The sequence below is a fragment of the Falco biarmicus genome, chromosome 2 (genome assembly GCF_023638135.1).
Source record: "Falco biarmicus isolate bFalBia1 chromosome 2, bFalBia1.pri, whole genome shotgun sequence".
Lineage (NCBI taxonomy): Eukaryota > Metazoa > Chordata > Aves > Falconiformes > Falconidae > Falco > Falco biarmicus.
The window spans coordinates 4,812,238-4,836,282 of NC_079289.1; the positions used below are offsets into that span (position 1 = coordinate 4,812,238).

Here is a 24,045-nt window from a genome sequence, read left to right on the forward strand (position 1 = left end):
TCGGGTGTTTCCTGGTGTTATTAATAGAATTTTATGAACCTCCTGTCCAAAGAGGTTGCTGAAAGCTTTCATGTTGCTGTGGTGCCAGCTCCTTGCTTTGTGCTGGAGTGTCACCTGGAGGCATTATCTGGGCTGCGTGCTGGAAGGTGCTTTTGCAAGAGACTGTCTCTGCCCTGATGAGATCCTAATCTAAATAATCAAGGCAGATAACCAACCCACCAGGGAAAATGGAGAGGCTGTATCATAGCTGTGCTCTTCCCTGAGTATGTCTTGCTGCTTTCCCCCCAAGATTTTCTGAGACGAGCAGAGGCAAACTGAGGCAAACTGCCCACAGTGCTCAGCATGGGCGGCAGCCGGGATAGTTTCAGCAGTGTAATGGTGTGGTCTGGTTTAGTCCCTGTTAATTTTCTATACTTCTTAGCATTGGACTTCCCTTTTGGGCTCAGCCTTGAGCCTCTCTTTTCACAGAATTATCTACAGTTGCTCCACGATCCTCTCCCCAAAATAATTACTATATATATATATGCATATAGCATAAATATGTATTTATATAAACATATAATATTACAGAATCATAGAATTGTTGGGGTTGGAAAAGACCTTCAAGATCATCAAGTCCAACCATTAACCCAGCACTGCCAAGCCCACCACTAAACCATGTCCCTCAGCGCCACACCTACACCTCTTTTAAGTACCTCCAGGGATGGGGACTCCACCACGTCCCTGGGCAGCCTGTTCCAGTGCTTCACAATCCTTTCGGTGAAGAAATTTTTCCCAATCTCCCATCTAAACCTCCTCTGGAGCATCTTGAGGCCATTTCTTCTTGTCCTGTCGCTTGTTACTTGGGAGAAGAGACTGACACCTACCTCTATAATATATGTAAGTTATGAGTAATATACTGAAGATTTTACATAAAGTTTGCATTAGTATACTTTATTAATTTATTAAAATAATAAATATAATATACTATCACTATATCATATAATATTATAGCTATAGTGTACTATTAGTAGTATATTGTAATATATGATAAGTATTAGTAATACATCATCAATATTATAGAATTATAGAACCATGGGATCGTTTGTGTGGAAGGGAGCTGTACAGACCACCCAGTCCCACCCCCGGGCAGGGCCCCCTCCCCCCAGCCCAGGCTGCTCCCAGCCCCGTCCAGCCTGGCCTTGAGCCCTGCCAGGGATGGGGCACCCACAGCTGCTCTGGGCAGCCTGGGCCAGCGCCTCGCCGCCCTCACGGGGAAGGGTTTCTTCCTCACGTCCAACCTAAATCTCCCCTCTCTCAGCTTCAAGCCATTCCCCCCTGTCCCACCACTCCCTGCCCTTGCCCAAAGCCCCTCCCCAGCTTTCCTGTCGGCCCCTCCAGGCACTGGGAGCTGCTCTAAGGTCTCCCCGCAGCCTTCTCCTCCCCAGGCTGCACAGCCCCAGCTCTCCCAGCCTGTCCCCACAGCAGAGGGGCTCCAGCCCTCTGACCAGCTCCGTGGCCTCCGACGGGCCCGCTCCAACAGGTCCGTGTCCTTCTGATGCTGAGGACCCCCGAGCTGGACGCAGCGCTGTGGGGGGGTCTCAGCAGAGGGGAGCAGAGGGGCAGAGCCCCCTCCCCCACCCTGCCGGCCACGCTGCTGGGGATGCAGCCAGGGCACGGGCGGCTTTCTGGGTGTGAGTGCACATTGACGGGTCATGTCCAATTATTCATCCACCAGTATCCTGAAGTCCTCCTCAGGGCTGCTCAGTCCAGTCATCTCCCAGTTTGTATTGATACTAAGAATTGCCCCAACTCCAGTGCAGGACCTTGCACTTGGCCTTGTAGAACTTGGTGAGATTCATACAGACCCACTCCTCAAGCCTGTCACGGTCCCGCTGGATGGCATCCTGTCCTTTAGAGTAGCATCCACACCACTCAGCTTGGTGTCATCTGCAAATGTGCTGAGGGCGCGCTCAATGCTACGTCTATGTAATTTATGAAGGTATTAAATAGTATTGGTCCCAGTACGGACCCTTAAGGAACAACACTCATTACTGATTTCCACTCAGACACTGAGCTGTTGACTGTAACTCTTCAGATGGTCCATCCATCAGATCCCTATCTCTTCAGTTTAGAGGAAGAAAGTTATGTGGCACTGTATCAAAAGCCTTACAGAACGGTAGTATAGCATTAGTATAGTATGTTACTATCTATGCTATACCAGTTATAGTACATACTATATTAATATTTGTGTTAGTAATAACAGTAATATTTGTATATGATATATTGGTAAAGTGTGTACGATAGTATGGCCCACAGTGACACACAGGCCTCTAGCAAAAGAGAGCCTGTAATGGAGTCCCCAGCTCCAGATTTGGGATCCCAGATGTGCTGCAGATGTGAGGTGATGCTACTCTTGCTAAAAAAAGGGGGTTACAGGGACTGTGCTGTAAAGGTGTCTTTCCACAGGTGTCTTTTTTGGTTTTTTTTATTATTATTATTGTTAAAGTAAATGTAAGTGTCTTGAAGGGGGGACTTGAATTTTTAACTCTGGGGAAAAAGATGTGTTCTTGTGCTTAGGTTTTATGTGAGATTTGGTGGCCTGAGCTGGGGCTCACAGGCACTGAGCTGCTGATGGGCGAGGAAGCCAGCATTTGTCCTCACCCTGTGCACAGCAAAGTGTATCCCTGGAGCAGATATATAGTATGAATTTCACTTCAGCAACTGAAAAACACACAGTTTGGGTTCTGGTATCAGGAAAACCCTAACTGCATCCTAAAGGTCCTCATTGGGCAGACAGGACACCTGAAGCTATAAGGAGATACTTGGTGACACGCTGGGAATATGCTCTGAAAGCTTTAAAGTTGCTGCACGATTCAACTTGATCCTGTCATTAATTCCCCACTCAGAATCCATGCTGGGAGTCACCAGTGAGAGATGGTCTTTTTATTTTCATTCTTCTATTTTCCCATTGCTTTCCTGCTGCACATACAGTACTTAAAAATGAGATCACGTTCACGTCAGACATGTACCATGTTTATTAACAGCAAAAAAAGTATTATCTAGGCTTCACTCAAGACCAATTTACAGGATAAATAATTGTTTCAAATTACTTAAAAAAAAAAAAAAACAACAAACCCCCAAAGAATAAATTAATAACTTATTAGCTGTCCACAGTGATTTGAAAACTTAATAACCATTCAAACAGTGACACCACAAGAAGACACGTACTGTACAGTTTGCCACAGATTACTCTTGTCCTTCCTTCTACAAATGGGGAAAAAAAAAAAGTAAAAATACTCCTCTTTACGAACAGTCATAGGCTTTGAAACACACAAGACATCCCTGCGAATCGGTTGCCGACACAACGGCTTCAAAGCCGGGGCTCCGACCCCACCTCGCAGCGGGTTAAGAAACAAACAGAGGAAACTACCCTAATGTGGCTGGGGCCGTTCCCACGCAGGGATGCCCAAAGTCAACGGGGACCCGCTGACTTCCCCAAGGGCTGGGCTGAGTGGGACTTAACTAATCTAAAGGTTTGGTCCTAACCCTATGGGACTTAGCAGTGGGCTCCCCGTGGAGCCCAGGGTCCTGTTCCCTTCCCCTCTCTGTGATGTGCTTCAGCCACCACGTTCAAAGGGCTCTCAAAGAAAATGTGGTATTTTCAGGGTCAACATGGCAGCAGAATGCTGAAACTGTGCAAACGGCTTTTCCCCCACCTGCCTTGCTCAGGAGAAAATCCTGCCAATTTTTTTTCCACCCTGGTAATTAGGGATGAGGGTTTTTTAATGAGTTTTGCAGAGCGGGATGTGCAGTGTCATGTGTGATGCTGGACATGACAATGGGGTAGCACCACATGCTTCCCGGCCATTGCATGCAGACTCAAAACAGCTCTTTGCATTATTAGATGCCAATTAATCACACCTCATGATGCATCTGTGAGGTTGGGAAATAAGTACTAAAAATCTTCATTTTACAAGCCAGAGAAAAAGCAGGATGCAGAGTTCAAATGAACTCCCTCGACCCACCTGAAGATAAAGTGTGGTATCACCCAAAGAACAACAATAAAAATAATGTTTTTTTATCTTCTGGTCTTGGGGCAAACCTCTCCCATGTAGTCAACCCACTGGCCTACAAATGAACCCGTTATATGTTAGCAATGGGCTGCATCAAAAACTAAGAGTCTGCTGATCAGAAGCAAATCCATTGAGCTCTTTTAGATCAAGACATGGAACCATGTGGTCAGCTTCTGCTCCAGGTGTTGCTGGCTAGTGTTAAAGTTTGGACACTGTGCCAGGACCGGCTGGCTGTGGGTTGGCATGGAGAGAGCTGTTTGGTGACACCTTGCTACATATCAAATTTTCTCAAGAGCAGCCACTGAAGTAGCAACCTGATTAACAGCACAAGTACAAGGAGATAAAATTACGACTACAAGGTTGTGACACCAAGGACAAGCTGATGGAGGGATCAACTGCTCCAGCCAAGGACAAATCATGATCAAAAGGTGCACATGTCTACCTGCAAGAGCCTTATTAACAGTTGCAAGATCATTGCATACATGTGGGCGGGCTGGTGCTTTCTGGGCAGAGAAGAGAGGCACAGGGACTCACCAGGGGCCCTAAACTGGTTCATTGGCCCTTGTGAGTTGATGCTGGACTGGTCTCTCTGGTTTTCTTGATGGCTCTTTGATGGCCATGTGTGTCCTCTGGCTGGGGGTGGGGTTAGGCTCTGCTCTTCACCCTTTAGGGCTTCTCCACAGGCACAGCCCCACTGCACCCATCTCCTTCAGACAACATTCCTCCAACGGCACACACTGTGTGGGTGAGTGTCAATTTTACATGGAATAGCAACATCACCAGGTGGGAAAACATCAACACAACGCAAGCATGAATTGACAAAACCATCCTCTTACTTGCCTCCTAGGCCAGGAAGATCAGACAGGACCTGGAAGCTATTTAAACATCTTCCTACTGAAGTCCACCACCACGTAAGACCTGGGCATGGCTCTACCCCTCCCAAGGAGCCATGATCATTGGGTGGCCAAAGCAAGCCAAGTCTTCCCGGTATGCTCGAGGGACTGGGATGCCAGGGTGTAGGAGCTGGCATGGAGCTGCAGAGAGCTCTGGGTTGATGTCTGCCCTAACAAATTTACAGGTTCAAGCTGTCTCCCAGTTGCTCGGACTGTGTGTCTGTGTCCCGGACGACTTGGTCTGGGCTAGCCAGCCCTCTCCCAGGTGCAAGGGATGGCCCCAGTGTGAATCAGGTTCCCTCACCGTGGGGTATGGCCTTAGGGGTAAGCTGTGCTTTGCCACTTGGCTTCATGGCCAGAAAAGAGGCCCTAGCTCCGTTTCAGGTATTATAGAGCTCTAGGCAATACCTTTGGCCCCTTCCCTCACGTGGAGGAGTCTCTGCTCAGCCCCAGCAGCACAGAGTCTCAGGGTAAACTGGGGGGAAGAGATGTCTCTGGTCCCTCCCCCTGCTCCAAGCAGGGTCAGCTGTGGGGTTGATCCACCCTGGGTCTTGAAAAGCTCCAAGGATGGAGGTGGCTCTTCATGCGACAACCCTGTGAAGCCCATGGCACTGCTGCCCCATGGTTAGTTCATGGGAGCCCCAGAGCAAGGTGTGTCCCAGCACGTCCAGGTCCCCACCACACTTCTAGCAGGGTTTCTCCTGCCCAGCTCAGAGCTGGGTGCATTGACCAGGGCTCCCTGAAAGCCAGAGCACTGAGGCATCATGTTGTCGGGCAGGATGAACCCCTTGAGAGTGAAGTGCCCTGGGTAAGTCGTGAGAGTGGTGGGAACTCTCCTCCCACCGTGGCTTTTACTGACCAAAACCCCACTCCACAACCCACAAATCTCTATATAGCTGACTCAAGACTCATGCCAAAGGAGCACATGGGGAGGACCAAGACTCAGATCTTGCTGGCAAACTCCCTGCTTTCTTTCCTCCCAACCTCATGTTCCCCCATATATAAACCTTGCCAGTGGCTGGTGGCCCTGGGCCCAGTTCCATCCCCGTTAGCCCCCCGTGCACCCAAGCCTTAGATACGTTTTGGTTCCAGCTCTGGATTTGACCCTATCTGCCAGACACTCAAATTTCTCCTGGCACAGTCTGCACTCACACGTATTTTGTTTCTCCAACCTGAGACTAAGCATAAGCCTGTCATCCATTTAGAGCTTGAAATGTATTTCCCACTAAACACTCAAGTGTCAGTTTGGAGCAAATCAGCTACAAGGCAGCTCACACATCCCACCAGAGGAACCATAAGCGGCAGTCACACACAGTGAGGGATACATGTTTTTTTGATACTTCTGCCTTTAAAACGTCTAGCTTAGTCATTCTAAAGCTCGGGGAGAGCTTTGATCCATGGCCCTGGTACTTCATAAAACTCAATATTGAGGTCATGATGCTTGTCCCACAGACAGCCCTTCTCCATGAGCACACGCACACCTACAAGCACATCTCTTTTCTTAAATGGGACCATAGAGCTGAAGAGCAGGCTCTGACGTGAAGACTCAAGCCATTTTAATTGCAGTTAAAATGAATCATTTCCAATGTTCTCAGCTTCCTAAAATACCTATTTCTAACAAAAGCGTCAGTAATACTTGAGCATCCAAGTATAGAGTGGATGTGATAAACTCAATGCCTTCAGGACAAAGTTCTTGGCAGTCCGTGTAATTAAACCAGCTGCTTTTCAATATGGTTTAAGACTAAATACTGCACAAACATTAATCATCAGGGACTGCTGTAATCAGCCTGGCAACTGTCAGGAATGACTATTTCCACTGCAGCCATTGATTACTTAATGGCTTTCAGGAGGGGCTGATACAGTCATGCCTACATGGCAATGCATAGAGTCTATGGGCTGATACTTAGCTTGGAGAGGCTATTTGCTTGGTGCTTAGCTGGGAAAAAAATGGAGAAATATGTCTGTTTCTGGGAAAATGTAGGCCTCACTGCAAAGCAGAGAGGCACCAGTGACCAGCAGTTGTGAAATAGCTACTTTTGGGATGTTTTGTTCCTTGGTCTGCCAAATGCAAAGGGCCAGTTGCGGGGATTCTCATGAAAGCAAATCATTAAAACTGGAGGCCTGAGCTTGGGAAAAGAGCTATCCCATGCCAGGGCTTGCCCCATGAACAAATAGACATTTGTGGGACATAGAGAGAAAGGACTAGTTTCTCCAGCACCACAAAGGGCTTTGGATTAAATATGGGAGCGGGCACTAGACGCACCTGGTCCCAGTGCAGAAGCACAGGGCACCGGCTCGAAACACATCCCAGCTCATTGCACTGTCTCTCAAGCCACTGCACCACCAGAAATGACCGCTGCTGCTGCCTCCCCCTCGCCTGCCCACTTTCAGGGTGCTTTTGGGACTTGGTGAGCTCCCCATCTCCCAGATGAAAACAAGAACCTGAGCATAGGCTATCACTTGATTTCTCCAGGCTTTTGGTTCAGTTCAAGATTTTCTTTAGCCTGGAGCTGGGCTGTTTCATCTTGAGAATAGTTGCACTGCTTTACTGAGAGAGACCCAAAGCAGCCCAAAGAGCTATTCCCAAAACTGCTGCTGCAATCCACCCCAGAGGTGGCTGCGTTTTCGCGTGAGAGGAGAGCAGCACAGCTTTTGGCAGGAAAACACATCCAGCGTGCACCATAACCCTTCTCCCCCAGCCTCATCTTCCTTTGTGCCTGCCCAACAGTTTAAGAGGATGAAATAGGAAAAAACCAGCTTCCCAGTTGAGTCACATTTGCTTTTTGGTGGGGATGGGGAGCTCACTCCCACCCGGGTGAACACACTCTGGATCAGCCCCAATGTTTAGTCTCCCCTGAGATGCAGTGATGACAGGGGCTATAGAAATCCGAAGCACTGTACTCTGCTCTTCATTTCATTATCTCACTATGCAAGCGTGCAAGCCCCCAATGAGAGGCAAAGGCCCTTGCAGGCTGTATCACACTCCCTGACCTTCAGAAAGCATCTGGCTGTGCTAAATCTTCCCTTTGGGTTTTGGTGTGGTTTTTTTTTTTTTTCTTCCCCCCTAGATGATTATTCTTTTTGCCATGAGCATTAGGCTATTTGCTTTGTTATTCCTGTAAAAGGCCAACACTTCAGTGTCTTAAAAGGGCCGTCAGAGCTTTTCCATTAATAACCTTCCCTTTCATGGCATGCAAGAAGAAAATATAAACCGATGTTGGAAGTTCAAGATTTATTTTACTAGCACGCAGCCCTTAAGGGACTGGTACCCTATCCCCATGTGGGTCACGTCTGGCTCTTTCCAAATGCGAACAAGATTAAAGAAATGTGTTAATGCTTAAGTGTTAATAGTCAATATGACTTGGTGGTGTTGGTGGAAGACAGAGCCCATGGCACTAGGAGGGGTTCAGCTTGCAGAAAGAATAGCTCCAGCTTTTTAGTAGATATTATTACCTAATCTTTCTAATGTCTCCTCGGTTTGGCTCTCGGTTTGCAGGCGGCCTGTTTATTCATGTCAGTGCTTGCTGTCTGGCAATCAGGCTGCTCCACGGCAATCATTAATTCTTCCTGTTTTCATGAGATCATGAATTATTATCTCTGCAATGAACTGTATCTTCCTTCTCGGCTCTGCACCCGGCAGCTGCCTGGGGAATAATCCCAAAACCTGGATGTGTCAAGGATGCTGGCAAGGGGCAACAGCAGATTCCCACCCATAATTAGAGCCTAGAGTCGTTAATGTCAACAAGCCCCATTTCTGTGTTGAGAAACATTGCTGAAGATGGGGAGAAAACACCTAATCCAGCCCTTCGCACCCACCACAAACCAACCATAATGCTACATCAAAGCTAATGTTGAAACACCTTGCCCTGACTCTCCTGACCAGCCTCTTCCCACACCTAAGACCTCACCATCAACCAACATTTCAATTACACTACTCCTTTCCTCCAAAGTACACCCCACTGGACTTCCTCACCCAAGACCAACCTCTGCAGTACAGCATCTGCCTTCTCCCACTGCTCCCAACAGCCTTCCACTCCCTCCTTGTCACTCATCCTTGTGCCAGTCCAGATATACAGAGTCTCCAGAGCCTCCCTGTGTCCCTTGTACTCAACCAAAGAGCCTCTCATGATGGCTACAGGTGGAGGACTCTCACTCTCTGCATTTCTTTTGGTGCCACAAAGGGCAGATTTTGGTTCGTAAGGCCACATTCACGGGCAATTGATTTCAGATAGGCAGTGGGTCAGGGCTTAAATTCTGCCATCCAAAGCCAGTATGTCCATCCCATTGACTTTGAGAGATGTTGGAGAGCATCAACAGCAGAAGACATCCAAACAAACAAACATGGCTGTTTCACACATGCATGTGTGTGAGAACGGGGCAAGTCCTGGGTTTCTAAGTCAGCTCAGTGGAAAAGTCTGGATGCTCTTCAAGCTTCTGAAGGTTAACAACCACAATCAAAACCATGGGGGCTGTCCCACCAGGAGAAGAATAGCCCTCAGAGGTTTTGAACATGTTATTTACAAGAGATGGGACAATGAAAGTGATTTCAAAAGGAATGGTCCTTGCTCAGTTTTGGGATTGTGAGGAGGCAGAGAAGAGGGCAACCATAAGGAGTGGGGAATCAGAGCTGGGGAATGATGTCCTATGAGAGATGCTGCAAACCTGCATGGCATGGTTTGGGAGTACAGCGTCGAAGGAGATGGGGAGAGATGATCAGTGTTAGCACGTACAAGGTGGTTTTAATAGCTGTAAGCAAAAGATGTGTAGGGTGAAACCTGGTATTGCTAAGTCAAATTCCTGGATTGTGCATCCAGCAGCTAAAGCACAAACCTAGCCACCGAACACAGTTGGTCTTTATCACTGGCAAACAGTATCCGCCAAGTCTTCCCCTGAAATTAAATTTCTTTTTGCCTTAATAAAAAATAAAAAAATGAAGACCCTCTCCTCTCCGCAGACAAGTCTTAGAAATCCAGCCCAGCAGAGCTGTCAGCCTGCTTCGCTGCCTGCCCCAGGCACTACTGCTTCGTGCTCTTGGTGGGCTCCGAGGACTGCCGCACATCAGTCCACTCCTGCATGGTGCTCTGCAGCGCCTGTGTCTTCTCCTTGTCCACTTGCACGTAATCAACCTTCTCATCTGAGGCGACCGACGAGGTGGAGGGCTGTGGGGAGGAGAAACACGGCCACCGCCTGGTCACTCATTAGCTCCTCACTGCTCCCTCTCGCTCCTTCCCACAGCAGCACTGTGGATGCTGCAAGTCCACTGGCACCTCCCCTGCTTTCCTGCAGACTCCATAGCTCACCACCCTCCCTCTAACCTCCCAAAGGCTCCTGGAGGAGATATTTCAGTCTGCCCTGCACCTTGCTTGCATGAGACTATGGTGCAATGGGAGGGAAGAAACAGCAAACTGGGTGTCTATCTTCATGTCAACTCTGGGACATGAATATTTGGCTGCAAATGTGTTACCTAACTGCTGACATTGCAAATTTAGCATTGCTCCTTGCTCATTTTTGTGTAAACACCTCAAGAACTCTTACAGATACACAAAAATCCCAGCTCCACCCCTCTTAGCTGTGCTGACTCCATGTACCTATGGCACTAGATTATTTCCATCCCCATAACAACAGATATGTTTGCAGGTTCACCCAGGAGACCTGCTGAGGAAGAAGGAGATAATTTTTCCATAGCTTCTTCAGTCCTGGAATTTTGCCTGCCACTACAAGCATTACAAGAGGACCCTCAGCTGCTTGCAGCTGGAGCCAGGTGATGTTTTTTAATGACTTACAACCACCTTTCCAGGCTGAGATATACTTTAAATTGGTAATATCTGCAGAAATATGGCTGGGCAGAAATAAACAATTAAGGGACAACTGTCGGACAGTAAGAAGACCTAACCAGTGGGATGCTTTGCCTAGGAAACAAGGTGGTGTTTGAAAAGTTGAGGCCAACTCACAGGTGGCTCCCACAAAGGTTTAGACAATGCCTTGTCCTTCGCTGACCCCTCACTCAGGTGCTGCTTTACTTGAGCCAGCCTCTCATTCCCCCTCCCAGTTTGCTCAGAGTGGCACCCAGTTTGCTCAGAGCGGCACCCAGTGGCCTTTGGTACCCCCCCAGCCCACTCTGTCATCCTTGGGTGTCTTCTTCATTTTGCTAGGTGGCCTTACTGGGGAGGTTGTGAAATCTCCATCGCATGAAAATTTTATGCCTCACTTGTCACCTCAGGAGAGATGGTTTCCTTTGGATGTGGGGATGCCCTGAGTTCATCCCTTCCCCTATTTTCCTACAATTAGCAATAATATGAGGCTTGTTTTCCCCGTGTATGAGCCTGGACAAAAGTCACCAACATCTGGGTCTTTAGGCTGTTCCCCTCTCACATTTCCACAGGACACTTGGCAGAGACATCCCATTCCCGACCCCTCATCTCCTCACAGCTCTTTCTCACCGGGAAATGGCTTGATCAGCTCAACATAATCTAGCTTTTAAACTTTAGCTTCACTTTGTCAAAGCAGTTTGTACTTCTCCTGCCCAAATGGCACCCTTTAAAGGCACCTGACTGGCAGCCAGTAGGTGCCCAGCATTATCTGAATGAGCTCCGGAAAGTACCTCAGCTGGAAAACCCAAGTCTGGCTTTGGAGGACCTGTTCTTCTGGAGGAGGAAAAAACCCTTTTTTGATACTTCTTGGGATACCTCCTAACAGTTTTTGAATACATAATCTTTAGATGAATTTCTGGTCTCATCAGCATCCCTGAACCCTTGCACATCCATGCTTCTGGTGACACTTCCAGCAAGGCTGCAGACATGCAACAGAGCCCGAGTCCGACCTAGAATTAATATAGCAGCAGACCATAGAGCCATAGAATCACAAAATGGTTTGGTTGGAAGGGACTTTCAAGACCATCTAGTTCCAGACCCCCTGCCAGGGGCAGGGCCCCCTCCCCCCAGCCCAGGCTGCTCCCAGCCCTGTCCAGCCTGGCCTTGAGGCCTGCCAGGGATGGGGCACCCACAGCTGCTCTGGGCAGCCTGGGCCAGCACCTCGCCACCCTCACGGGGAAGGGTTTCTTCCTCATATCTAACCTAAATCTCCCCTCTTTCAGCTTAAAGCCATTCCACCTTGTCCTATCACTACAGGCTTTTGTAAAAAGCCCCTCTCAAGCTTCTTTGTCAGCCCCTTTAGGTACTGGAAGGCTGTTAGAAGGTCTCCCTGGAGTCTTCTCTTCTGCAGGATGAACAAACCCAACTCTCCCAGCCTGTCTCCACAGCAGAGGGGCTCCAGCCTCTGATCGTCTTTGTGGCCCTCCTTGGGACCTGCTCCAAGAGGTCCATGTCCTTATGTTGGGTGCCCCAAAGGTGGACGTAGCGCTGCAGGGGGGATCTCATCAGAACGGAGCAGAGGGGCAGAACTGCCTCCCTCGCCCTGCTGGCCATGCTGCTGGGGATGCAGCCCAGGACATGACTGGCTTTCTGGGCTGCAAGTGCACATTGCCAGATCACGTTGAGCTTCTCATCCACCAACACCCCCAAGTCCTTCTCCTCAGGGCTGCTCTCAACCCATTCTCCACCCAGACTGTATTTGTGCTTGAGATTGCCCCGACCTACATGCAGGACCCTGCACATGTTCTTGTTGAACTTCATGAGGTTTGCACGGACCAACTCCTCAAGCCTGTGAAGGTCCCTTTGGATGGCATCCCTTCCCTCTAGCATGCCACAGAGATTGACGTTGGCAAATCTGCTGAGGGTACACTTGATCCCATTGTCTATGTTGCCAACAAAGATGTTAAACAACATCAGTCCCAGTACTGACCCTTGAAGAACACCATTCACCATCAGTCTCCGCTTGGGCATTAAGCTGTTGACTGCAACTCTTTGAGTGCGACCATTCAGCCAATTCCTTATCTACCAGGTGGTCCATCCGTCAGATCCATGCCTCTTCAGTTTAGAGACAAGGATGTCATGCAGGACCGTGTCAAATGCTTTGCACAAATCCAGGTTGATGACATCAGTTGCTCTTCCCTTATCCACCAACACTGTAAACCCATCTTAGAAGGCCACCAAACTTGTCAGGCACAATTTGCCCTTAGTGAAGCCACACTGGCTGTCAACAATCATCTCCTTATTTTCAACATGCCTTAGCATAGTTCCTAGGAGGATCTGCTCCATGATCTTTCTGGGCACAGAGGTGAGAAAGACTGTCCTGTAGTTCCCTGGATCTTCTGTTTTCCCTTTTTAAAAACGGGGGTTATGTTTCCCCTTTTCCAGTCTGTGGGAACTTCACCAGACTGCCATGACTTGCCAAATATGATGGATAGTGGCTTAGCCACCTCATCTGCCCGTTCCCTCGGGACCCACAGATGCCTCTCAGCAGGTCCCATGGATGCGTGCACCTTCATGCTCCTTAGATGTTCTCAAACCTGATCTCCTACAGTGGGTGGTTCTTCACTGTCCCAGTCCCTACCTTTGCCTTCTGTGACTTGGGCAGTCTGGCTACAGCACTTCCTGGTGAAGACTGAGGCAAAAAAGTCATGGAGTTCCTCAGCCTTCTCCATGTCCCAGGTAACCAGGTTTCCTGTTTCCTTCCAGAGAGGGCCCACATTTTCCTTAGTCTTCCTTTTATCACCTATGTACCTACAGAAGCTTTTCTTGTTGCTTTTGATGGCCCTGCCCAGATGTTATTCTATCAGGGCTTTAGCTTTCCTAACCTGGTCCCTGGCTGCTTGGACAATTTCCCTGTATTCCTCCAAGGCTACCTGTCCTGGCTTCCACTCTCTGTAGGCTTCCTTTTTGTGTTTGAGTTTGCCCAGGAGCTCCTTGTTCATCCACGCAGCCTCCTGGCATTTTTGCCTGACTTCCTCTTTGTTGGGACGCATCGCTCCTGAGCTTGGAAGAGGTGATCCTTGAATATCTACAGCGTTCCTGCGCCCTTCTTCCTGCCAGGGCTTTATCCCATGGTACTCTACCAAGCAGATCCCTGAAGAGGCCAAAGTCTGCTCTCCTGAAGGCCAGGGTGAGCTTGCTCTGCACCCTCCTTGCTGCCCTGAGGATCTTCAACTCCACCATTTCATGGTCACTGCAGCCAAGGCTGCCCCTGAGCTTCCTATCCCCCACCAGCCCCTCCTTGTTGCTGAGAACAAGGTCCAGCACAGCACCTCTCCTCGTTGGCTCCTCTAGCACTTGGAGAAGGAAGTTATCATCAACACATTCCAGAAAACTCCAGGATTGCTTATGCCCTGCTGTGTTGTCCCTCCAACAGGTACCGGGGTGGTTGAAGTCTCTCATGAAGACCAGGGCTTGTGAATATGAGGCTGTTCCTATTTGTCTATAGAGGGCCTCATCTGCTTGGTCTTCCTGGTCAGGTGGCCTGTAGCAGACCCCCACTATAATGTCACCTGTCCCTGCCTTTCCTTTAATTCTGACCCATAAGCTCTCAGTCAGCTCCTCACCCATCCCTAGGTGGAGCTCCGTGCACTCCAGCTGGTGACACCCCCTTGTGTCTCCCCTGTCTGTCCTTCCTAAAGAGCCTGTATCCTTCCATTCCAACACTCCAGTCACAGGAGCCATCCCACCAGGTCCCCCTGATGCCAGTGAGACCATAGCCCTGCAGGTGTGCGCACATCCCTAACTCTTCTTGTTCATTCCCCATGCTACGTGCATTTGCTGGGCCCCTGGTGGAGCTGGCTTACTGGCTGGAGTGGCTGGAATTCCTCTGTGCTGCTCTTCAGGCGCTCTCCTGCTGACCCGTGATACATCTCCAGGCCCTGGGCATCTCTTGCTGGCACTGGCATCAAAGTGGTAGGAGTGGGATGGATTGAGGTTCCCCTCCCCCAGCAACTTTAGTTTAAAGCCCTCTTCTCCAGCTTGGCAAGCCTATGACCGAAGATGCTCTTCCCCTTCTCTGACAGATGGACCCCATCAGCCCCCAGCAGACCAGGTTCCTCAAAGCCAGTCCCATGGTCTAAGCAGCCGAAGCCCTGGCTGCGGTACCAGCCCTGTGACCACCTGCTGATTCACCAGATCCAGCTGGCCCCTTCAAACCTCTTCCCTGATGAAAAAACTACCTGCGCTCCAGAGCCCCTGGCCGCCTCTCCCAGGGCTCTGTAACCCTTCTTGTTGCCCCCGACTGGTCCTGGCTGTGTCGCTGGTGCCCACGTGGAACAACATCAGCGGATAAGGGTCAGTGGGACTGGACGGGGCTTGGTAGTCTCCCGGTGACATCCCCGATACGAGCCCGGGTAAGGATCACACCTCTCTGGAGAGCGCAGCAGGTCAGCAAACGGGCGCCTCTCCGAAGAGTTGCTACTGCTCTCACCCATCACCTTTTCTTAGCTGCATTGGTTGTTTTACAGGGAGCAGATCAGGCTGTCCTCCTTGGCTCCAGCATCCCTCCTAGGGTGGTGGGTCCTTCCTCCTCAGTCTACAAAGTGGCGAAGCGGTTCTGCAAGGCACCTCAGGCTTTGGGGGAAGTTTTTTCCTCCTGCAGGTCCTTGTCACTGCAAACTTCCACCGTTCTGCATTATAGGCCCCCCTCCCTTCTGTGTGTCGGTGGGGGAGTTTCTGGCTGTTTGGCCATGGGTTGTGGATCCACCACAGACCACCTGGAGCCAGCTATCTAACTCCTCCTCAGCCTCCCTGACGTTACGGAGCCCTTTCACCACCTCCTGCAGCTCAGTCACCTGCTGCAGGAGGTCCTCCACCCGGGCACATCTTTTGCAGGCAGGTCTCCTACCTGCCCTTGCCCCAGGAGAAAGGTCTGGACACGTCCTGCAGCTGGAGGTCTGCACTGCAGCCTTGCTCTTCAGCAGCTCTGTCTGGGTGGGGGCATCAGCCACCGCCGGGGTAGACGGTGCAGAGCCCCCAACCTTAGCTCTCAGACACATGTCCACCGTTCTGCCGCTGAGGGTCAGGTAGGATGAGTGCCCTTGACCCATGCAGATGGTCGCAGCATGGTGCCCTGTTGCTGGGTTATGTGGACTTCAGGTGTCTCCACTCCACCAGTGGAACGTCCCTCCTTTAAGGCAGCGTGCTCCTCGCGTACCCTCCTGCCCACGCTGCTCCCACAGATCCTGGCTGCCTGTCCTGCTCGCCACGCTCTCCAGGGATGCCCTGTGTGGGAACGGGGCAGGGGCGGCCACTGTTACCCCCAGCCCTGTCCATGCCTTGTCAGCTGCCCTCCTGCAAGCTGCTGGCTCCTCCTGTCAGGTCATGGTGCTCCCCTGAGGTCTCCCCAGCTCAGGACACCGCCCCCCCCCGCCCCCCCCCCCCCCCCCCCCCCCCCATGCCACACTCCCTGGCTCCACTGCGGAATGTGTCTGCTCTGGAGCTGATCTGCTCAGGGCTTTGTGCCATGCTGTTGCCAATGTGCATAAAAACCCTTAAAAAAATATATCACTTTTAACCAGAAGTTTATAAAATCCGCCCCCCACCCCTCCCCCCACCCCATACCTTTCTGTGTGGCCCTGGCGAGCTTGGCTGGAAGTCCAGGGCCAGATAATCCACACTCCCCGAACTCTTTTTAGGCGCTGGGCTGTTGGTACCACTAGGAACAGGAGAAGCAGAAATGGGGTTTTGCTAATGCAGGGAAGAGACAGGAGAGATAATGAGGATTAAAATGGGAAGAAAGGAAATAAAAAAGGAATTATCACAAATCTGGCAACGAAATGCCTTGGTGGCACTTTTAAAAGTGCCAGCCTGGATATCTGCTCACCTGCCCCTGGGACCAGGGCGTGCAGAAGCGCTGGGGCACTGTACCTATTGCATGTTGTGCTAACAAATATTCCAAGCTCATGCTCTTGATTTTATCTATCGAAGCAGCCTTTGTCCTAATTTTATTCGCATGCCTGACATCAGACATAGGCTTCAGCGTTTCGCAGGAACCACACCTCATCGAGGCCAGACCAGCTCTGGGATCTTTGCTAATCACAACCATGCTACACAGAGCACAGATTTCCTCTACCCCCTTAGTTACACAGCCTCGAAAATATGCTTCAACTCAGCAGCTTTGTGAAGGCAGACAAAATCTCCTCCCTGTAAGCAGTGCCGCTCCCTGCTGCTGCTCCGATAGCCCCTGCCCTCCACATAAACATGAGGTCAGCAGCTGTTAGGGGAAAAAAACCCTCTGAAAAACATCAATTTAAATTAGGAAAATACCCCCTGACAGTCCCTAGATGTTTTTATCCCCTCTAAATTCCTGGCAAAGTACGTGATATATGTCCTTGCTCTCATATACAGTTAATACCCCAACGGGACATGTCATTTTAGGAATGAAAGCCACTCTTCCATGCATGTAGGGATGTATGTAAAGATGTACACCACACAGTGCTATCTGAGCACTTCATGAGCTAGGAATGTGTTTGCAGAGCTGGAGAACGTATATCTCCTGCCAGAACTATGTATCTTAGCTGTGGGGCCCTTACCATCGCCACGTAGTTCTCCTCACTGTCTCCCGAGTCAGTGCTGGTGATGCTCTGGGAGGAGACAGGGCGACAGTATTGCAAAGAGCCGGCGTTGAAGGTCTGGCTGTAAGGACAAGGATCAATGTGTTAATGACGGTGGCAGGTGCTGCTGGTCCATTGCCAAGGAGGGATGGGAGTCGACCTCCAAACATCACCAGGCTTGGAGCTGGGGACAGGGCATGAAGAAGAGCTGGCGGCACTGAGGTTCTCCAACCTGACCTTCCCATGGGTCAGCAATCACCAGGTTTAGTCTTCTCATTTTTTTCTTGCTAGGACTTTTTAATAACAACTTGCTTGCTATGTACCTGTAACTCTCCTGCTATCAGCTACATAAATCAGGCTCCATGAACTCTTTTATCTCACAGGAAATATTTAATTTTGGAGGATGCAGGGCCAGGCTTGGTGAAGCTCCTCACCTCCAGCCCCACCACATCTCCAGCGTTTGTTTACTGTGCATGGCCCTACCCAAATTTTTTGCTGGAAAACAAAACCTCCAAGGCATCTCCCTGCTTTCAATTGACCAAATCTAATTATACCGAATAACATAATGCAATCAGCATCTGGCATTAAAACTCACATCTTAAAAAGCTGTTTGTTGCCTTGCAGTAAAGGCAGGGTCATATGATTAGCTGATAAGGGAAAAATCCATTAGTTTCTCGAGGGTCGGACGTCTTGTCAATCAAACCCCGCTCGCTGTTTCCCAGTGCAGTGATTTCAGCACACAGCGCTCATGCCCTGCAGTCAGGCTCCACACAATCCAATTTATTTGAGGAGTCACAGCAGCCAAGCTTTGCTTCTGCCTTTCGCTGGACAACATCAGATCACGAATTAGCAGCAGAACTGGAATCATGCGAATCCTGTTATTTTTGGCTGGCAGACTTTGCTCTGAAGTGCTCTGGTTTCATTTCGCAGACTTCCTTCAGGCTAAGCTTTGCTTTCAAGGCAATCAAAACACAGCTCAGCCAGACCTGTGAGTGTCACCCTGTGTTTTGAAACTATGGCGGGGGGGTTTGGGGGGAGAGCTGGATGTGAAATCGTGCCCCATGCCCCTGGTGTGGATGAGTTGGGGTAGTTAAGCTGCGTCACGAGTCACGGTGGACCACAGGTCCTGTGTCAGAGCCACAGCCCTCTAGGAGTTGTCAGAACGCAGAAATAGGAAACGTCTTCAAGGGATCTTAATTAGCTGCTTGGCCACATGCTGGGATTTCACGTGAAAGCCCGACCTAAACAAATTTATCTTCCTGCCACCAGCTGTGATCTGGCAAATACGACTCTGCCTCTTACAACACTTGATTAAGCTCATGAGGGATCCAAGGGAGGAGACCCTCTGCTTCAACAGCATGTGACCCAGGTCCTCATTCTAGCCATGATGTGACCAAGGAAACCCCTGAGCTCCAAATCCCCATGGTGTGGCAGAATATTTTAGGAAAGAATTACTCCATAAATGCCCCTCTTCCCAGATAGCTCCTGCTGGTCCCTGATGGGGGTAGGGTGTTGGACAAGGTGGACTTTCATCCCAGTGCAGATGTTTGCATGGCATGACACAGCTTTGTGGCTCCTGCTTCTAAAATTGACAAAGAACATGAGGGCTAAAGGGATCATTTTGGGGGATTTTTGAATTGGGAGAATTCAGGTCTGCATCCGAAGGAAGGGCTCACTTCTAGCTTGATTCAAAATAGCCCATGAGAAATGTGCTCCTGCAACAAAGAGAGATGTTGGGCCAGAAGAAACCTCTGCAGCAAGCAGAAGCACAAGAGCAGCCAACACTCAGCCAGAGATGTTTAACCCACGGCAGAGGCGACAGTGTGGCTGCATGTGGGCACTGGCGACAGTGAGACCAGAGATCTGCTGTCAGAGCACAGCAAGAATCCATACCACAACCATTACTCACCTTGGCCTGGACCAAGATTTTGTGACTGGCGATTTGAAGGGAAGCTCATCGATGACTGTGTTGTTCCTCAGGTCCAGTGGTGATGGCTTTGCTGGGGAGGGGAAAAGCCTTTATTCAGAGGCAGCACGTTCCTACAACTCGGCATCCATGACTGGCACGAGAGGGTCCCCAACAAACTGTTGGTTGCTTTGCATTCTGCTGATCAGCCCCCCCCAAGCCTTCCTTGCTGATGACAAATACCTCCAGCCGAAATCCCTGCACTCATTTACACCAGGGCTGGGGGAAAATAGTGAATTTCCCCCTCTGACCCAGAGTCACAAAGTGGATGGGTGGCCCCAAAAGGGGAATGTGCCTCCCGGGGAATGGAGATCTGCTAAAAACACCCAAACCCCAGAGTATAACAAACCTATTCATTAGGGAGCTGTGATGACCTGTTAGATGGGGACAAGACCAGGTTCTGCCAGCCCTGAGCTGCCTCCAGCCAGAGCGTTTCTCCACAGGGGACAGGAATGGACTAGGGTAACATGCAATGTCTTCTCATTAGGTGGAAGAGAAGAACGCTGTGCTCCAGCCCCATCCTTCGCCTAGCATGGATGAGGTTAGGTGTTGACACCCTAATGATGGGAGCCCTCCTTCCCAGCACCTCCTTGGCAACCTGTCAGACAATGGTTTGGGGAGGGATCTGGAGGATGTAGGCAGAGCCCCGAGTGAAGAACTGCCTAGAACTAGCCAGTAGGAAACAGCGGGGTCATCTGAATATGACACAGAGATGTTGGGGTGGAGCGTGGTAAGGGGTGCAGGCAAAGGGGGTGAGATCCTGCCTGTGACGTGCATCTCCTCTCAAGGCCAGGAAGGGTTTGAGAAAGGCTGTTCAAGCACCACAAAAGCTGCATTTGCACCATAATCCTCCTAAAAGAGGAAGGGGATGGGGAAGATCTGAAGGTCTGACTGTGCTGGCGGTAGCAAAGCACACCCCCCATAGGACTCTACTGAGTGTGCACAAGACAACAGATGTAGTCTGAAGTATTACAAGAATAGAAAGGTTCCTGGAAAGATTTGCCCACAAACAAACGTTCTTACCTTTCCGGTCAGGTTTGAGGTTGCGGTTGACTGGTGGGGGCTGGATTTCACTCAAACGTCTGTGGCACTGTGCCATGGCTCCTCCTTTATGTACGGGGAGGGTGGCTGAGGACAACGCCACCAGGTCAAAGTGATGCGGCCCAGGACTCATGGGGATGTAGAGATTTTGGCCATTGTCATTGGCTTTCTCGGCATGGATCAGGGGCGAGGAACCGGGGTTCATGGGGACATAGTTGTCCTCGGAGTCGGTGCTGTGGGAGCGGGCCACTGCTGTCTTGGCTTGCTGGGGGGCAAGCAGAAGGGTGTGCTGTCAGCATCACACACACCTGAGGTGGGACCAGCTTTAAAATCTCAGCACAGAAGGAAGGGATGGTCTGTCCCCTCCTTGGCCATCAGTTTGCACTAAGAGAGTCTACCTCCACTATTTCCAAGACATTGTAACATCATGAGTTCAGGGAAGGGTCTGAATCGCCCAGTTTGAGCCTCTTCTCATGATCAGAGTGAGCTGCAGAAGCATGCTTAACCCGGAAAGCAATTTTTCCCTGGGCTCTGGCCATGACTAAAATGCAATACGAAAGGCTGCTTTAATGTCATTTCCAGCTCAGGAAGTCTTAGAAAGTGCACAAAAGAGGCTGTTCTGGCAACATGTCAAAATTCAGCTCAGCAGCATCCCAGGCTTTCAAGAAGAAGCCAAACTCCTGGGTGCTTTTTTTGGGTCAAAGCTCCAGGCAGATAGGCTCTGTGGAGGTACCCAAAGCAAAGCTCTGCATGCGGCGCTGGGTTAGGGGGCTGTCCCTCCATCTCTGCCCTGCAGGCCACCATGGTTTTAACTGAAATTGGTAAAAAAAACCCTTCTTAGCTCTGCAGGTCTAGGCTGTGAGGTCCAACCCTTGAACTAACTTGTCTCTGAATCTGTAAGGTGCAAACGGTGCCTATAGCGTGGTGGCCGACACCAAGGCCAACTCACCAGGTAGGAGTTGTACCCATCGTTCATCGACTCGACTGACTGCACAGTGCTGCCACCCCCCGTGCTGGGGGTATTCGTACGTCTCACAAGAAGAAGCTGCAACACAACCACAAATTCATAACTGCTAATAAAAGGGTCCCCTGCAAACAAAATCCAGGCGCTGGGAGGGCAGTATCTATTCTTGACGGCTGAGACACTGGTGGACTTTGGTGGGATATGGTTTTTAGCCTGTCACAGGCTCCTCGCTGTGGTCCCTCCCAATTAGCATGTCTCTGATGCATCAACACAACGCACGTGCCACGGGGACCTAACCTGGTTCTGCCAAAGTGCTGCAAAATCCCAGGGGTAAAGACATCAGATAAGGCAGATCATGGTGACAAAACAGGGTTAAGGGAGAGCTCCACTACAGCTCACTCAGCAGGTGTAAGGGCTGGCAGCTTCTGGTAAGGGGACGGTGGGGTGAGAATGGGGTATTAAGCTCTCAGACTGGTCTGTGTACTGCTGAGCATGGGTCTGATCTCAGCCCAAATGTTGGTATTTAGGTAGGAGGGGATGGAAGACGCATTTCAGGGAGCCGTGCGTATCATTTGCAGTATGTTCCCTCTCCAACCACCTCTTCTAAGTTACTTTGTGACTATCTCATCCTAGGCACAAGGTTTGGAAAGGGCACATTCATGCACGGTCCATCCATGGCCTATGGGAAGGGCAGCTCTGCCATACTGGGGATGCTGGGTCTGGGAGATGTGCAAAATTACATCCCTGTTTGGTGAGGAAAACCAAGGCAGCTCCAGGCTGAAGTATGTTCTGACAAACCTTGTTATGAAGTAAGCTGAAAATGGCCGAAAGCACTGGTGAAGGGCTGCATGGGCAAGCAGATTTGGGATTTTGGTTCAAGGTACAACGCCGTCAAGACCCAGCTGAGCAGCTCTGGTAGGCAGAGCTCTGGGAATACCTCTCCAAGCCTGCTGCATGCAAAACCCAAATTCTGACTGGGGAGAGCTGCTTTGTGCTCGACACCCTGACTGACGCCAACAGTCACCCCAGCCCTACCACAAATCAGTGGGACCGACCTGTCCAAGTCTGCTAGATAGGACAAAGCCACCCCCAGCTCCCCACCCCCAAATTCACCTCGGTGTAGCCTGCTGTTTTCCACTGCTGGCAGCGTATTTCTCCGGGGAATGGTGGCTGCCATCGGGGCCAGCCCTAAGCTTTCGCTGGGCTGGGGCCGCTGGGGTGGGCTGCCCCACCGTGGCTCCATCTGCCCGGGTTTCGGGGGCCGCGGAGGTGGTGCAGCAGGCGAGTCGCTGGCAGCCACGGCCAGAGCGTTGTGGTTCTTGTCCAGCGTAAATGTCCTGGGGATCTGATAGACAGAGAGTGGGGTGGCGGGGATGTCGTAGGAGTCCGTGGAGAGCTCCCCAAACTCCTTGCATAGGGTGTTGTTGGGGGTCTTGTAGACGTAAACCTCCTCATTATCAGTTTCGGAGCTGGTGAGGCTCGACTTGGGGTGGGTGTAGGAACCGAAGGCGCGTGGGAGGTCGTACGCACTGTCCCTGAACTCTGAGTTGTGCCGGCTGGGTTTTGGCAGGCTGTAAAAGCCATGCAGCTGCCCTCCAACCCCGTTCATGCAGTGCCCATTGCCCTGTGAGAGCTTCTGGACCGCCGTGTCACTCCGCATGAAGAAGGCGGATCTTGTGGCTTGGGAGAAGCTGGCACTCCTGTAGAAGAAGGGGAAAAAGGGGCTGAGATGGGGGGAGAGCCAGACCTGGGGTGCACCGAGCTCTGCCTCCCGCATTTATCACCTTCCCAACCTGCACTGGCCAACCCCAGGCCATGGGGAACACCTCAGACCCCTTCAAACATGCCCACAACATGTTTTATCCCAAAACACCTTCAAAATGCCTCTGTCTACAGGCAGGAAGAGCTGTTTATCCAGACATAAATTGATCCAAAAGGGCAATTTTTGTACCATCTGACAGCAACCCAAGACACATCTGCACAGAGCCACCCCATTAGCATCGCTGTGACGTGTCAGCCACCCGTCCACAGCGCAGGAGGAAGGCTTACTCTCACCTCTGCCTTGCAAATGTGCTTTGAGAGGGACTGGAAAAATTCCTGACGGGGATTATTTCAAAGCCTCCAACCGTGCCACCACTCTGCTCTCTTGCAGGGCAAGCCCTGGGGAGATGGCAGCAGTGACCAGCTGGGATCTGGGGTCCGTAGCCCTAATCTGCAGGGGAGGAGGAATGAACCTCAGGGCTGAATTCAGAGGTACAAAAGCCCTCGAGTCCCCCAGGGTGAGCAGGGAAGCGTGGTCACTAGGTCCTTGCCTTGCTAATGATTCCTCAATTTGTATTGCAGTCATGCCTGGGGATGCTAGCCAAGACGGAGGGTGAGCACTGGGGAGACTTTGGTCCTCTAATGACTGCTTGCTAGCCACCGCTCCTCCACCGCTCCCCTCCAAGGTGTTTCACCTCCTGTTTTATCCCTCCTACTGCTTCCTCTTTCAATGCCCCAGTGCTGCAGAAGATGATGAGCCCCATGGGTTTGCCTTCTGCACCCCTAACCCCAGCAAATGACATTTTCTTGAGTCAGGGGATACTTCAATTGGCCACTTGGGATTTTTCTCCCCCCCCCCATCTTCAACCCCTGCCGCTGTGAAGCACCTCCACATCCCACAAGGCTTAGGGAAACACGAGCATCACTGTGGAAGTGCT

General features: G+C 50.6%; 1 protein-coding gene across 1 annotated transcript in view; it reads right to left on the minus strand.

Annotated features, from left to right (window-relative positions):
* Positions 1–2,999: 2,999 nt before the first annotated feature.
* GAB2 (GRB2 associated binding protein 2) overlaps positions 3,000–24,045 on the minus strand; it is a 101,762-nt gene continuing 80,716 nt past the window's right edge. Inside the window, 8 exon segments of the mRNA XM_056327125.1 lie at positions 3,000–10,107; positions 16,384–16,509; positions 17,355–17,457; positions 19,285–19,375; positions 20,365–20,647; positions 21,332–21,391; positions 21,393–21,427; positions 22,460–23,046. Of these exon segments, the coding sequence (XP_056183100.1) occupies positions 9,964–10,107; positions 16,384–16,509; positions 17,355–17,457; positions 19,285–19,375; positions 20,365–20,647; positions 21,332–21,391; positions 21,393–21,427; positions 22,460–23,046 (1,429 nt within the window). The 3' untranslated portion in view covers positions 3,000–9,963.